Genomic DNA, 15,295 nt, shown 5'->3' with positions numbered 1-15,295 from the left:
CCCCTGCATTGTTCAAGGGTCACCTGTACTGTGCATTTCCAATGAGCATATTTTACCAACTCTATCTTCAACATAAAAATTTCTTTTTTGACAATTGCCATTATTTTTATAAGTAAACTGTGCTGCAAATTATTTTCTAAGAATCTGAGTCTTCACTGTTCTGTCCCTTCCTACCATTACAGTACAAAGAGACCAACACTTTAATCAACACCATACTTGAGGTTCAGCCAAGGTCATCTTCTGGTGGAGAGGGAAAAAGCAATGATGAAATTGTCCAAGAACTTGTTGCTTCAGTCCAGACCAGAGTTCCAGGTAATAAATAATCCCTGGCTTCTGTATATCATAGGATTTTTAGGAATAAACTCAGAAAGCTGAGTGATGAGGTCTCCAAATCTGCTTTATTATATACACCTTTCTTTATGTAGAGAGCACTTCTTCTTTTTAAGATTTATTTATTTATTTATTTATTTATTTATTTAGTTAGTTAGTTAGTTAGTTAGTTAGTTAGTTATGATAGACATAGAAAGAGAGAGAGGCAGAGACACAGGAGGAGGGAGAAGCAGGCTCCATGCTGGGAGCCTGACGTGGGACTTGATCCCGGGACTCCAAGATCGCACCCTGGGCCAAAGGCAGGCACTAAACCACTGAGCCACCCAGGGATCCCCTGTAGCGAGCACTTCTGACATGGAGCTCTCCACTTATGGACTGGAGGCCATGAGCACCTCAACAACCCAACTGCCGGAAGCATTAGGAGCAAGTTGGTTTCTAGCCCCATGTAACTTTAACAGACTTTTTCTTGAGCTTCCTAGTGTCTCTAGACCTGTGCTGCCCAAGACAGTAGCCACTAGCCACATGTGGCTACTTAAATATAAATAAGTAAAATTTAAAATTCATATCCTCAGGTGCACTAGCCACATTTTGAGTGCTACTATATTGGACAACACAGAAAACATTTCCATTATTGTAAAATGTTCCATTAGACAGCCCTGCTCTAGAATCTGTTTCATTTTTTTTCTAGATCAAGAAAAATGGCTAAATTAATATCACTTTGTTTTCTGGTGAGTTAAGGAATCTTCCCAATTGATGAAAGATCTACTTTCACACTTTTCTTAGAATGACTGTAGATTTACATTTCTTAGTGTACTGTAAAAGTAAACTGCTTCTTTCTCACACTTTTGACACCAAACATGGGCTTTTCCCTTTACATTAAGCAGTTCTCCAAATCTCTGGACACCAACTGAGTATCCTAGAGTCCAATTACGACGCTAACCAACCAGGATTAGCACAGACCCCACAGATTGATTGTGGGCTCAATCCCACAAGCCTGCCCTCCACTTCAGATGCTAATCTCAAGTCCCAAGTTGTGGCCTATACTTCTGACCAACTGGCAATAATTTGGGGGTTCCCACAGCACCCTTCTTAGGTTTATAATTTGCTAGAATGGTTCACAAAACTCAGGGGAAAATATTTACATATAAATAATAAAGGTACAGATAAACAATCACAAGAAGAGATGTACAGGACAAGGTCTAGAAGAGTCCAAGTGCAGGAGCTTCTGTCTCCATGGAGTCAGGGTACGCTGCCCTTCTAGCACATGGAAGCTCTCCAAACCCCTCCAGTTACAGTTTTTATGGAGGCTTCATTATTAGACAGGATTGATTAAACTGTTAGCCATTAGTGATTAACTCAATCTCTAGCCCCTCTCCCCCCTCCCAAGAGTTCAGTCGGAACTGTTCCAACAGTCTAATCACATGGTTGGTCCCCCTGACAACAAGCCCCCTACCCTTACAGGCTTTCCAAAGCCACCTCATTAACAAAAACTCAGGTTTATGTTATGAATAATGAAAGATGCTCCTTTTACCTTTAACACTCAGAAGCTATTTCACGAGCCGGGGCCAAACCCAAATATTAAAAAGGAAAAAAAATGATGCTCCTATCACTCTTATTACTTAGGAAATTACAAAAGTTTTGGGGGCTCCAGCCAGAATGAACCAGGGACAAAGACCAAAATATATATTTCTTATTATGTCACCATACCACAGACTGAATCTTGCCAATCCTCCCAAGACCCCAGAAGAAAAGCCCTGTGTGACCTCGGAAGCAAGTCAACTCCTCCCAAGACAGGCCCTCAAAAGAATGCCTCCTGAGTAGAGGGGTCTGTTGATGTTGATGCAAACTTAGTTTAGGAAGCAATTTTTAACAAATATAAGATGGAGGGCTGGGTAGAAAGGGATGCCTAGGCAGATAGCCGGCTGGAATACCGTGTACTCGGTTCAGGGAGTTCCACTGACACCTATATTTTTCTCTCCGAGCTTAATAAAGCTTATACTTTCAGTGTGAAATAAATGATGCAATCTGCTGAAGCTAAGGGAACAGGGATATGACTAGTTCAATAAAAGAAGTGAGGGTTTGGAATAGCCTGTGAGGAGCTGATAGGAGACTGGGGACACATAAGCACAGCACTGGGGACCTGAGCCTAGACCAAGCCACACTGCTGTATGATTCTTCTAGAGCAGTAAAAATGTGAATTCAGAAGGAATTTAGTACATGTACTTCAGAGCCACTCACTAACACCTTACTCAGACATGCAGGGAAAATGCTGGTCCTTCATTTTTTTATAGCTCATGTGAGCCTCCATTTGCTAGACTGTAGAGAAAAGGAAGAGCAAAAGGTTCGATTCAGCTTGAACCATGGGTCTAATAACTGAGTAAGTCCCTCTGAATAATGCTCAATAACAAGATAAATGCTACATTTGCCTCATCCCTCGTTCTCCCCCTCCCCAAACCCCTCATCTCTGAGATGCGATGCAGGCATGCAGGGAAGAGGGGGGTTCCATACCTGCATGGCAGAGACGACTCAGGGTCCCTAGCACCTCTGGTCTCAGGGATGGCCCTCATCTACCAGGTAGCTGCTTGTCCTGCTGGCATTTGCCACCGAGGTCTGCATGGCCTGACCCCCATTCAGCAGAGGCCCAGACACGAAGCTGGTTTTGTAAAAGTTAAGGTAAGTGCATTACAGTAGCAATGTTATGAGGACAGAAATCGGTGATAATCAATCTGAGGAATCAGCTGTGTGTGTTTCAGAAACACTAGAAATGGAGACTGCATCTGAGAGCCTTTTCGTCAAGGATCCTCAAGGACGCCTTAACTCCTTGACTACCGTTCTTGGACAAGAAGTGGACCGCTTTAACAGGCTACTGAAGTTAATACATGTATGAGCGCTCGCTGCCAGCACAGCTGCTGGGTACCAAAGCTTTGTAGAGAAGCGTGTCGTCATAAGAATTTTCCATTTCCACTCCTTCCACATTTCTGTTTGGATATACTAACAACTCTTCAAACACAACTAGTCTAAAATTGAATTGACCCTCATCTGACAAGTCTGTTCCCCTTCTCTAATAATGCCTCCATCAGTATATGCTGCAGATCCCAGTGTCCTTGTTACCCTATCTCGATGTATCTAATCAGCTGTATACCAGGTCAGCTCAGGGCTTATCACTACTGAAAAAGCCAGGATAGAGATTAAACTACTATGATAAAGACCTCCAAATACAATGATCAAACAAGATAAAAATTCACTTCCATCTCAGCTAACAGCCCAGAGGAATCCCTATAGGACGGGTAGTTAATCTTGCTTTATGAGCTCATCTAGGGATCCCAGCTGGAGGGCTGGCTCTTCAGCCTCAACAGATAGCTTGCATCTCTGAGCCTATGGTGGCTGCTCCTATTGTCCCCTTTGGCTAGCTAGGGGACAGGGGAAAGAGGGCTGAGAAAAAGCATGTTCTGCATAAAAATATGACCCAGAAGTTGCATACATCATTTTTTTTTTGCTTGTACCCTATTAGCCAAAATTTGGTCACATGGCCATACACCAGCTGCAAGGGTGGAGGGAAATATAGTCTCTATATTGGATTGCTATGTGCCCAGCTAAAATTAAGGGAGTACCACTATTCAGAGGACAGACATTGATGCTGCTCATGTTTTGCCTCCTCCACATCATGACCTTTTCACCTCCCTGAAGATGAACAAATCCAAATGTTGCTTCCTCCAAAAAATCTTCCTGACACACCAGCCTGTCCCTCCACCATCAGATAACTTACAAGCCCCTCACCGCTCCTTCATTTCAGGTGTCTATCACTGTACTTTGCACATTACTTTGTAATTACCCCTCCACAAAGATGGCTCCCCCATTAGACAATGAACTTCTTGAAGAAAAGGAAACTAGTATAGTAGTCATCTTTGTTTCCCTAGTCCCTAAGACATACTAAATCTTTACGAATATTTGAATGCACCAGTGAATGAGAGTGGCTCTCAAATCTCCTCATGGCCCCTTCTGGTCAAACATCACTCTCCCAATAATGGAGGAATTCTCCTACAAGAAGGGGAAGAGCGAAGAGTCCAGGAAGCAGCAGCCTGCAAGGCAATGGGGAGTCAGCAGAGCACTCCTATCTGAGGCAGGGGTGGTGGACCCTCACTGCCCTCCGCACCCCGACCTCTGCCCAGTCCTGCCCTGACTCTGTCTCAGCCTCACCTTCACTTCACCATGGTAGCAATAAGAAAGGGGAAGGAAGGTAGGGGCACAGAGAGGAGCCCATTCTCCTCTCTCTAGTTAGAACTATGAGACAGGGCAGTTCCTGGGAGAGACGAGGCCACCCTGTCAGTCAGGCTTCTCACCACAGAGAACATTGGGAAGGGTGCTTTCTCCCCCTGCACACAGCGTGTGTTAACTGCCTCCTCTGGGAGATTCGGCCACAAGGTGACATCTATTTTAAGCAGACCTAGAAGACCCTACCTGTCTAATCCCCTTCTGCAACTTAAGCATTCTCCCAGCATTTTATGCAAATCTTCTGTTCCTTTTTCCATTTTTGATATCTAAGGTGGAATACGGCCTTGGCTCTAGCCAAGAGCCTCCTTGCCCTCCAATGCAGCAAAGGGCTCCTCACATCCTAAGGGCAATCTAACTAAAACTCTACGTTTTCATACGACTGCCTCTTGCGAAGAGAGGCAGGGAGGTGGGTAGGAAGGCTGGCTAACCTTGTTCATCCACATGTGGCCTATCTCCAGAATTATATGGTCCTGGACCTTATTTTGTTTTTTGAAATCAACATAAATTTGGCCTCTAACATCTTTCTATAATATCTTCCCAGTAGATGGCAGTAGTTTTCACAAAACTGGAACCCACACAGGCCATACCAATCTATACGCCCTGCCTTCATCTTTAGCCACACGGCAAATATTACCCTGTATTTCTCATAGCTGCTGCCAGCCCAGCACCTTCCAGGACTACTGCCTGCCTCTGATTTTTGTTGTGCTGAGGGGAGGAGGGTAAGGGGAATGTCTTAAGGAAGTGTTTCCAGTTCAAGGAGACTCTCTCTGGTACCAACTGAGAAAGACTGGTCTTATCTAAGAATCTTCCCTCTCTGCTATAACTTCAGAGGCCATGGGCAGCCCCTGGGCAGAGTTAGCCAGTGGCATGAGGTAGTTCCATCACCACCACCATGGTTCCCAAATAACTAATCATCAGGCCCATTTTTCTTTAGCCCGAAGGAGAGCTGTTCAGTGGCATTTCTTGAAACCACTTCTCTAGGCTTCAGGGGCTATTTCTTCTCCTTCCCCTCTTCCCACTTCATTGGATTCTGCTATTAACCGCCTGAACAGCTCCCCACCCCAGGTCTCACACCCCTATAGTCATGTGTTGTAAACATGGATGAAAGACTAGAGGGTGTGGCCCAGCAGACAGGTGCAGAGAGGATGGAACCCAGCAAGGGGGCCCTTCAACCCAAGGCAGTACCTGCCACCACAAAGAAGTTGCACTCACTTGATGATTACATCTGTGAAAGGCACCCTCTCCCCACCCCCGTTCTTGTTCTTTCAGACTTCTCTGGAAACACTCAACAAAGCCATTGCTGGTCTTGTAGTGATGTCTGAGGAAATGGAGAAGGTATACAACAGTTTCCTCAACAACCAGGTTCCTTCTCTCTGGTCCAGCACAGCCTACCCATCCCTGAAGCCTCTGGGATCATGGGTCAAAGACCTTATCCTGAGGACTGCATTTGTGGATGTAAGAAAAGTCACTTCTTTGGGGTTTGATGACCATGGTAGACCTCAAAGTCCTTAGGAAGCCCTAGCTAATGAAAACACTAACAACTGTTGAGGGATCATCTAAGCCCAAAGAAACTTCAATCAATTTGAAAGCCATGCTCCTTACAATGTACTTTGCCCTGGGCCCTTATCCCCACATCCTGTTTTGTTTTCAGATCTAGTTCCTGGGACCCCACTGTGAGGTCCAGAACCAATCTGACAGGAGTCCAAACTGCCAGGTGTGACCTTGTTGTGGTCTACCCTCTTCCACAGCCCCTATAATAACCAGGTTCTGGATCTATAGTCAGGCTGCTGGGTGAGGAAAGGGGACACGCAGGCAGTGAGAATGGGGCTGGTGACCAACTCAGCTAGTTGAACTTCTGTCTCCTGAGAGGCACTCCAAAATATGGCTTTGATTTAAATAACAAACTCCATTACAGAAAAACAATACATTATGATATAATGTTTCTCCTTTAGTTGTGGCTCAAAAGAGGGCAGCCTAAGTCCTTCTGGATCTCTGGTTTCTTCTTTCCTCAAGGATTTCTAACAGGTAATAAACAGTGCTTTCCCCAGAAAAAGCCCACAGAAAACACCATGATTTGTCACATACTGGGTTTCCAGGAATTGGGGAAAAGACATGACTGTTAATGACCTAACCGTGGATAGTTGATTATAGGGCAGTTCAGTGAGGCTCTGCTCTCCCTCACTTGCTGGGGAAAAGGATGGCAGAAATAGCAGATGCTCCCCTACAACCTAATCCCTGCCCCTCTCCGCCATGCCAGTGTGAGCACTGCTGCTGCTGTGAATGTCCACAGCATACCCCATTCCCCTTGCAACCCAGGCTCAAAGGCACCACCAGCTTGCCACCTACTCCAGACCCACCTCAGAACAGCTCCCTTCCCTCTACAAAATATTCCTTCCGTCCTTCCATCAGCCCTTCCATTTAGCCCTCACTCCAGCTAGAGTCCTTAATCTGTCTTTAGAATCTGTCTTGTTCTGAATCCCTTATAACAAGCCCATGCAAGACAAGCTGAGCAGGATTTTGAAGTTAGAGAGATTGGGCTCTAGAAGTCCTGCACTGGCTTATCTCCCTCACTGCAGAGCAGTGCACTTGAGATGTGGCCTGCTTCCCTCTTCCCAGCCCTGCCATGGCTCCACCCCTCCCAACATCCCCTCAGGCTTCCTCTCTCATGAACAAATCCAGAATAAGGTACTAACGGTTGAGACTTCAAGATGGAGAGGAAACTCTCAAATGCTAGAGCAGTCTAATTGAGGCAAGCGGAGACCATGTTTGAGAAGCGGCAGCTGTTTGAAGGACCTAGATTTCTGGTTTTCATATTTCAGGAACTCTTCAAAATCATGCTCGGAAATACAATTTGCCTATAGATGAGCTGAGTTTCAACTACAACATCATTCCTACCTATCGAGATCAAGCAGCAGTTATAGAAGCTGCCAGGACAGTGCAGTTTGGACAAGAACTGCCCATGGACTTGGAGGTATTGTCCCCAGACTACTGTTACAGCAAAGCAGCTCTGTCCCACTGTCATTTGACATCTCAGCCAACCTCCCCTGCCCTGCTGCTCCCACATGCAGGAGCATGAGAAGCAGGACAAGATTCACAGCCCTCAAACAAACTCCCCAGTCTACCAATGCCTATATGGGAACTCTTTAGTCTGATTTGTAGAGATTTTTTTTTTTAAAGTAACACTGTTTATTTTTTTTTGGATACCTATAGCAACTTTCTCTTCTTATGGGTAAAGAGGTTAAATATAAGGATTTTAGCAAGATGTTAAAAACAAAGGTTTTAGAATCAGGCAGGCCTGAGGTTAAATTCTGACTTTCCCCTTTGCCATCTGTGTACTAGAGCAATGACTAACACATCTGCATCTCAGCGTTCTCATCTGTTAAATGGGGCTGATAGCACCAACCTCAAAATTGTAATGCAGTGTAAATGAACCAGCACATAATGTTCCTACAATAAATATTATTATAGGCTGAATTTATTTGCCATTCTTTCAAATGCCTCCTAGCAGAAGTGATATACTAACTTCATACATTATTGAACCATAAATGCATGATGTAACTAATAGGAATGCACTAAGAAACCAGTTTATTTTTTTTTTTTAAGAAACCAGTTTAAACTCTGCTTATGTAGTTTACTCCCGCTAGAGCATAAGTTCTCAAAGTATGGTTCCAATACCAGGAGCACTGGCATCACCTGGGAACTTATTAGAAATGCAGATTCCAATGACCCATTCTAGATCTACTAAATCAGAAACTCAGGGCTGGGACCCAGAAATCTATACTGTAACAAGTCCTACATGGGGTTCCTAGCTCACTAAAGTTTGAAAACCACTGCTCTAGAATAATTTTCAACCTTGACTGCAGGTTAGAATCACCTGTGGAGCTTTTTAAAACTCCCAGTGCCCAGACTACACTGCAGTTACATCAAAATCACCCCAATTTCATTAGGCATCATTATTTTCCAAAGCTCCTCTGGTGATTTCAGTGTACAGCCAGGGATGAGACCCACTGCTGCCAACCTGAGCTGCCCAGCTTTGATGCACTGAGAAGATACTGATGGGGGAGTGGAGCTCTGCCTCAAAGCATCTATCCACACTAGTGAGCCTTATAAATATAATCAAAGACCTGCTCCAGATTGCTTTTTCCAAGAAACTGTTCACTCACCAATCAGCATAATTGTGGTAAATGGCTTTACTAAACTTTCCTTAAAATATCCTGGCATCAGTTAGTAGAAATTGCTCCTGGATAATTCTATCCACTCCACTCAGATCTGACTGATCTATGCTTTGCTCTCACAAGCAAAAACTTACAAAGACCAAACTGATCCAATATTCATGGCTTACTTATGAAATACTATAATATCCCATGCCTCTTCCTTACCTGTATTTAAAATGACAATAAAAGGGTTATATTTTTAAGGAAATACATTTTAGCATCAAAATGCTTTTTAAAGAGAAATTAAATCAGGAGTTGCACTCATTATTTTGAGCTCCTTCTTAGCCAGGAAGTTGTCCCAGGCCCATATCAGGAATAACTGAGGACAGGGGAAGGCAAAACAATACCCACATTACAGCTCTCGCCAGGGTCATCCAGGATGCTGGCCCTGCTCAGTGCCAGGAACATTTCTACCTGCCATATAACGCTGACTCTGACAGAAGTTTACAGTGACCACCAGGGCCTCTGTCCCTCCACCTGGCCCCCATCCACACCACATCTCCACTTAGATCACAGGCACTGTGCCATGACAATGCCTTAGAATCTCTGCCCAACTCCTGGTCCTCCCAGCAAATGTATGCAAGAGACTGTGCTGAGACAGCTTTAGTTCTGTTATAAGTAAGCAGGGCCACTATCAACCCATTTGCCACCTTTGTGCAGTTTAGGAAAAGGAAAACACTCTTCCTCTGGGTAGATGCCCAATTGGCTCCCACACATGGCCTGGCAAGTGCACAGCAGGATGGTTTCAGCCCCTACAAAGGCAAACCTACCTAAGTGTACACAGCCGCCCGCAAAACAGGAAGGCCTGCCCCACCCTGCCTGTCCAAGAGACCAAGTTCAGGATGCTGGAAAGTAAAGATCAGACAAAAAGAGCTTACCATTCTTTTATTCATGATAAAAATATACTATGTCCAAATACCTTGGTCATCTGCCTGCAGGTGTGAAGCTCCAATGATCCAAAAGATAACTGGCTCTGCAAGTGGCCAAATTCACTCAGTGTTTGAGGAAGGATGACACAGAAGGCTACAACTGGCGGAAACTGCACACAAGTGCTGGCATCCAATTATGGCTACAAAGGGGCACAGTTTTTCTCTGTCGCCCCCCACCCCCTGCTTTAAGAGAAACATTAAAAATCTAGCATAATTTCTGAAAACAAAAAAAGGAACTTTCCATTGGTGCTCTACAATGTTATTACAGATACGTAATCTATCTTTAGGAGGGCATCCAGACCCTTAAAAGACCTTGCTAAAAAGAACATGATAGTCACAGCCCTCCTATCCCATCTGCTTCCCATGAGAAGGAGAAAGTCATAGCACCATATCAGACAGTCTGAAGCCCATACATGGTATTCCCTATTAGAGATCCTGGTGGAGTGTGGAAAATATGAGATTTGGTGTCTAAGATGTATGTTATTTTACCTTTCTGGCCTTGGTATTCTCCTCTCTAAAATGTAAGAATAACAGCAATCTGTAAAGTGATTCTTAGAATTAACTGGTAAGGATGTGGGACTCAGAAAATGGCCCACAATAGCTAATCCCCTTCTCCTCTTCTCACCTTTAAACTTCTGGCTATCTTTCAGTTGCCCTCTCCTGAAGATGGTGTTCTTGTTCATGGAATGTTCATGGATGCTTCTCGATGGGACAATGTGGAGATGGTGATAGAGGATGCATTGCCAGGACAAATGAATCCAATGCTGCCTGTGGTGCATTTTGAGCCTCGACAAAATTATGTGCCAAACCCAACACTTTACCACTCCCCACTTTATAAGACAGGGGCCCGGGCAGGAACACTCTCAACCACAGGTAAGGACGTGCTAAGATTGGTCCAAATGATGACAAAATGCAAACTACAGAAGTCCAAAAAAAAGCTACACTGTGCAACAAGAGATTTTAAACCAATTAGCAAGGCTTAAAATGAGGCCAGTTATAACATACTAATCTATAAATGTTATAAATTCTCTTCACTTTTAACTATTGAGTATGGACTGACATAAAATTAATGCTTTCTTCTATTAGTCTAATAGGTAGAAAATAGAGCTTATTGAGCAAAGACTTCTAATTTGGGAAGTCATTCCCAATGATGGCCTCTGTACACACAAAAATCTCTTCCACCAAAGGCACTGAGACTCATCATAGAAAACAGATTTGAAAATAAACCAAAAATAGAATGCCATATTGCAAAAAGGGGGATGAAGTGGGCCTGAAACTAAGATGCAGCCCTGAACAAAGGAAGCCAAGTAGAAAGCAATATGGACAGAGAAGCTGAAGAACCGCCCGTACTCAGCAATGACACAGCTAAGGAGTGAGCAGGGAATCCCTCGCAATACAGCAACATGCTTTTTTTTAAAAAGTGACCTAATGAAAGGAGCCAGGTTTTCCAGTATTAATCTAGCAGGCAATCTGGAAGGAGAAAGAGAATAAAAGAGGGATAATAATGGCTAATAATTTTCCAGAACAGAACAAACACTTGAGTTCTCAGATCACAAGATCTCACAAAGTGGTAGGAATGACTTTTGAAAGCACACAACAAAGAATTAAATTTTAAGACATATCAAAGTGATACTTAAGACTATCAGAGATTAAAAAAAAACACTCAGAGCAACAAGATAAACTATATTAATACACTGAAACTAAAATTCCCGAGAATGAGAATCAGATTGACCTCAGGCATCTCTCTTTATCCACAGAGCACATAAAAAACATAATAGACAAACAACTTTTTAAAGGCTGAGGAAAAGCAACCTTGAACCAGATGCAACCAAATTATCATCCAAAAGGGAAGGAGTAATAAACCTATTTTGGGACATACAATGGCTCTAAGTTAATCACCACTGACCCTCTGTTTAAAACACACACACACTTAAATCATAATAGTTTGACCATAAAGATGATTTTAATAATAACATGAAACTAAATTTGTAGATGACAGAAATATGGGAGAGTGGGCAGGATACAAAAACTAAAACATTTTCTCATTTCAGTGGAGAATATAGATACTGATAAGATACTGATAAATATTTTTCTGATAAAATTTTCAATTAAAGGATGTTCTCAGGGTAGCCAGGTGGTTCAGTGGTTTAGCGCCACCTTTGGCCCAGGGCCTGATTCTGGAGACCTGGGATCGAGTCCCACGTCAAGCTCCCTGCATGGAGCCTGCTTCTTCTTCTGCCTGTGTCTCTGCCCCGATCTCTCTCTCTCTCTCTGTCTCTGATGAATAAATAAATATTTTTTTAAAAGTGACATGTCAATCTCATTAGCAGTAACTGTCTCATTAAAAAATAAAGTATGTTCTCAAACAGTAATATACAGAATAGAACTAAAATAGACATTTTTTTAAGATTTTATTTATTCATGAGAGACACAGAGGGAGAGAAAGGCAGAGACACAGGTAGAGGGAGGAGCAGGCTCCATGCAGGGAGCCTGACGTGGGACTCGATCCCGGGTCTCCAGGATCACACCCCAGGCCAAAGGCACCGCTAAACCGCTGAACCACCTGGGCTGCCCAAAATAGACACTTTTTAAAAAAAGATTTTATTTATTTGAGAGAGAGAGAGGGAACACAAGCAGGGGAGGGGCAGAGGGAGAAGGAGGCTCCCCACAGAGCAGGAAGCCCAACTCAGGGCTCAGTCCCAGGGCCCCAAGACCATGACCTGAGCCGAAGGCAGACACCCAACCGAGCCACCCAGGCATCCGTAAAATAGACACTCCTATCATCACGTCTTCATCTCTCCTTCCTATGACAAATCTAAGAACATATTAAAATTAATAATGGTGTATACAAATTCTTACGTGGACACATGCTATTATTTACCTTGGATAAATATCTAGGAGTGGAATGACTGGATCATGTGGTAAGTATGTGTTTTACTTTTTAAGAAATGGCCAAACTATTTTCAAAGCAGCCATACCATTTAAAACTCCCACCAGTGGCATTTAAGGGTTCCAGTTCCTCTACCTCCTCACTACCACTTAGGATAACCAGTCTTTTTAATTTTAGATGTCACATAGACAGCTGGATGATAGAATATAATGGCATCTTCTAGTGGTTTTACCTTGCGCTTTCCTAATGGCTAATGATATTAAGCATCTTTTCTGGTACTTCTATCTTCTTTGATGAACTGTCTGTTCACGTCTTTCACCCGCTTTTTTAAGAGTCAGTTGTCTTATTATTGACTAAAATTCCAACAGGAACTCTGTCTTCTTGGCAAGAGGAACCAAGAGAAGGTAGTAATTAAAATGATGTTGCAATGGCACAAGACTCAACAAACAGATCAAATGCCCTAGATACAGACCCAGAAACACACTGTGTATACTGCTTGAAAATTGGCAGGAAGAGAAATTATTCCACAAATGGTGCTCAATTGGGTATGCCAAACTTAGACCCTATGTCATACTACATACAAAAAATAAATCACTGATGGATTCTTTACACTCAATCATCACTAAATTTTAATATTATTATTAACCCTAATGAAATAATGGCTCTAAGTCATAATTATCAACAGCTGCTAGCATCACAACAAAGAAAGATAATCAGACATAAGGTGCTTCTACCACCTATTCAAGGTATTCTTGCCCCCAAAAACTCAAACCTGAATGTGATCATGCCTCTAGATCTAACCATCCCTTTACAGGGATAGAGGAACAGTTTTAAAATCACCACAGGGATGCTGTCAGCAAAAATCCAGACTCTGGGTAACTTTATAGGACAAATAATCTGGTTGTTTCAATAATTACAAGGCCAAAAGGAACCAGGTGGGGGGTGGGGACTTCCAATGGAAAGAGATGTGAGAGACACACTACTGGGGCATCTGGGTGGCTCAGTCAGTTGCGCAGGTAATTCTTGATTTTGTTTTTTTGTTGTTGTTGTTTTTTTTTTAATTCTTGATTTTGGATCGGGTTGTGGGATCAAGCCCCGCATCGGGCTCTGTGCTGGGTGCAGAGCCTGCTTGGGATTCTCTCTCTCCCTCTCCCCCCACACCCACTCATTCTCTCTCAAATAAAATAGAATAAAATAAGATAAAATAAAATAAGACACATCACTTTATTTGAATCCTGAATCCAACAGTTAAATATATGTGTGTGTGTGCTGCATTTGTACTATAAAATGTCACTCAAGCACAGCCGAGGCACCACGCAGGGTATGGCATACAAAGGTACGGAAAAGGGAATTATATGTGTGTGTTCTCTGCTGGGGACACAGCACCTTCCCCAACATCCAGATAGATGGGGTTTGCTATGAAGGCAGTGTCATCTTTAGGACAGAACACTCTTCTCACACTGGTCCTGGCCCCTCACACACTCCACAATGAAAAAAGCACAAAAGTGACCTCTTACTTCAGATGTCCCAGAGCTGAGGACTAAATATCTACAATTGTGCTTAGTCATTTCAGGAGCCCCAGTGCCTAACTGCAGGGTGGAACAAAGGATGGATGGACAGATGGACAGACAAATGAGTAGACACCCAACCTACCAACTGCATCCCAAATCCCACTAAAGGCTCAGGGCTAAATCCTAGTGCAATGTTCCCTCAATTACACAAAATCGAAGCTTGACAGGTCCTAAAGGATCCCTTAGTTCTAGTATCTTCATCTTACAGAGCACAAAATTGAAATCCATAGACTATTTGCCCATTATCCTTAGAGACTGAGGTCTGAAACCGGGTGTCTTGACGTCCAGTACAGTGCTCTTGGTATCAAGGGGTTATTCTTTAAGTAACAAACCTTGTGCCCTTGTATCCTCAACTAGGTCATTCAACCAACTTTGTGGTGACCGTCCTCTTACCCTCCAAGCGGTCCAAAGATTACTGGATTGCCAAGGGATCAGCTTTGCTCTGCCAGCTAAATGAGTGAAAAGTTGCCACCTCCCAAAAAAAGAACCAGGCCAGAGATCTTTCCTGATGGAGGACAAAGGTCTGCTCACTTATATGTGAGCAAAACAGCTTTACTTCAGATCTGAATTAAAGGTAGTGTGGCTTTTCTAACCTAAAATAAAGTGTTTGAGTGTTTCTTCCTGTTGGTAATTCAAGATCTGCTGTGAAAACAGCAGTGAGTTCAGCACTCAGCTCTTAAACCTGCTCCCCACCCCCAGGTGAGAGCCAGACAGCTTCCCATCAATAACTTGGGGGGAGTGAAGAGGGTAAGCTGAGTGAGTCAGAACTCAGCAATGCGTTATCCACATGGGCTTCCTTCCTCCTCTAATATAAAAGGCCTGGTGTATGCTCCTGTCAACATGGCCCCAGGTGCTTCCATTTCTAGACCGGATTAAGGCTCAAAGTCCAACACATGGGAGGCTGATAAGCAAACAGCTGGGCAACAAAAGCTTCACCATGGTGCCTGTTCCCCCATCCCAGGGGCTATACTACAATCTTTAGGAGAGCCTGCTGTGCTACACTAAAGTGCAGGTTGGTCCCACCCAAGAACAGAATTTTCCCTTCCACTCTAGAATGAGCCTGTGTGAAAAGCAGCCAAGACCCACCCA

At 43.5% G+C, this 15,295-nt stretch overlaps 1 protein-coding gene across 1 annotated transcript in view; it reads left to right on the top strand.

Annotated features, from left to right (window-relative positions):
• DNAH6 (dynein axonemal heavy chain 6) overlaps nt 1-14,667 on the top strand; it is a 242,056-nt gene extending 227,389 nt beyond the window's left edge. The window contains exons 71-77 of the mRNA XM_055312464.1: nt 183-312; nt 3,084-3,211; nt 5,872-6,057; nt 6,555-6,627; nt 7,422-7,573; nt 10,396-10,618; nt 14,564-14,667. Of these exons, the coding sequence (XP_055168439.1) occupies nt 183-312; nt 3,084-3,211; nt 5,872-6,057; nt 6,555-6,627; nt 7,422-7,573; nt 10,396-10,618; nt 14,564-14,667 (996 nt within the window). The remainder of the gene's footprint in view (nt 1-182; nt 313-3,083; nt 3,212-5,871; nt 6,058-6,554; nt 6,628-7,421; nt 7,574-10,395; nt 10,619-14,563) is intronic.
• Nucleotides 14,668-15,295: the final 628 nt, after the last annotated feature.

Source organism: Nyctereutes procyonoides, unplaced genomic scaffold (genome assembly GCF_905146905.1).
Source record: "Nyctereutes procyonoides isolate TBG_1078 unplaced genomic scaffold, NYPRO_anot_genome, whole genome shotgun sequence".
Classification (NCBI taxonomy): Eukaryota; Metazoa; Chordata; class Mammalia; order Carnivora; family Canidae; genus Nyctereutes; species Nyctereutes procyonoides.
Note: the sequence above shows the minus strand (reverse complement) of the source record. Positions and strands in the feature narration are given on the sequence as shown.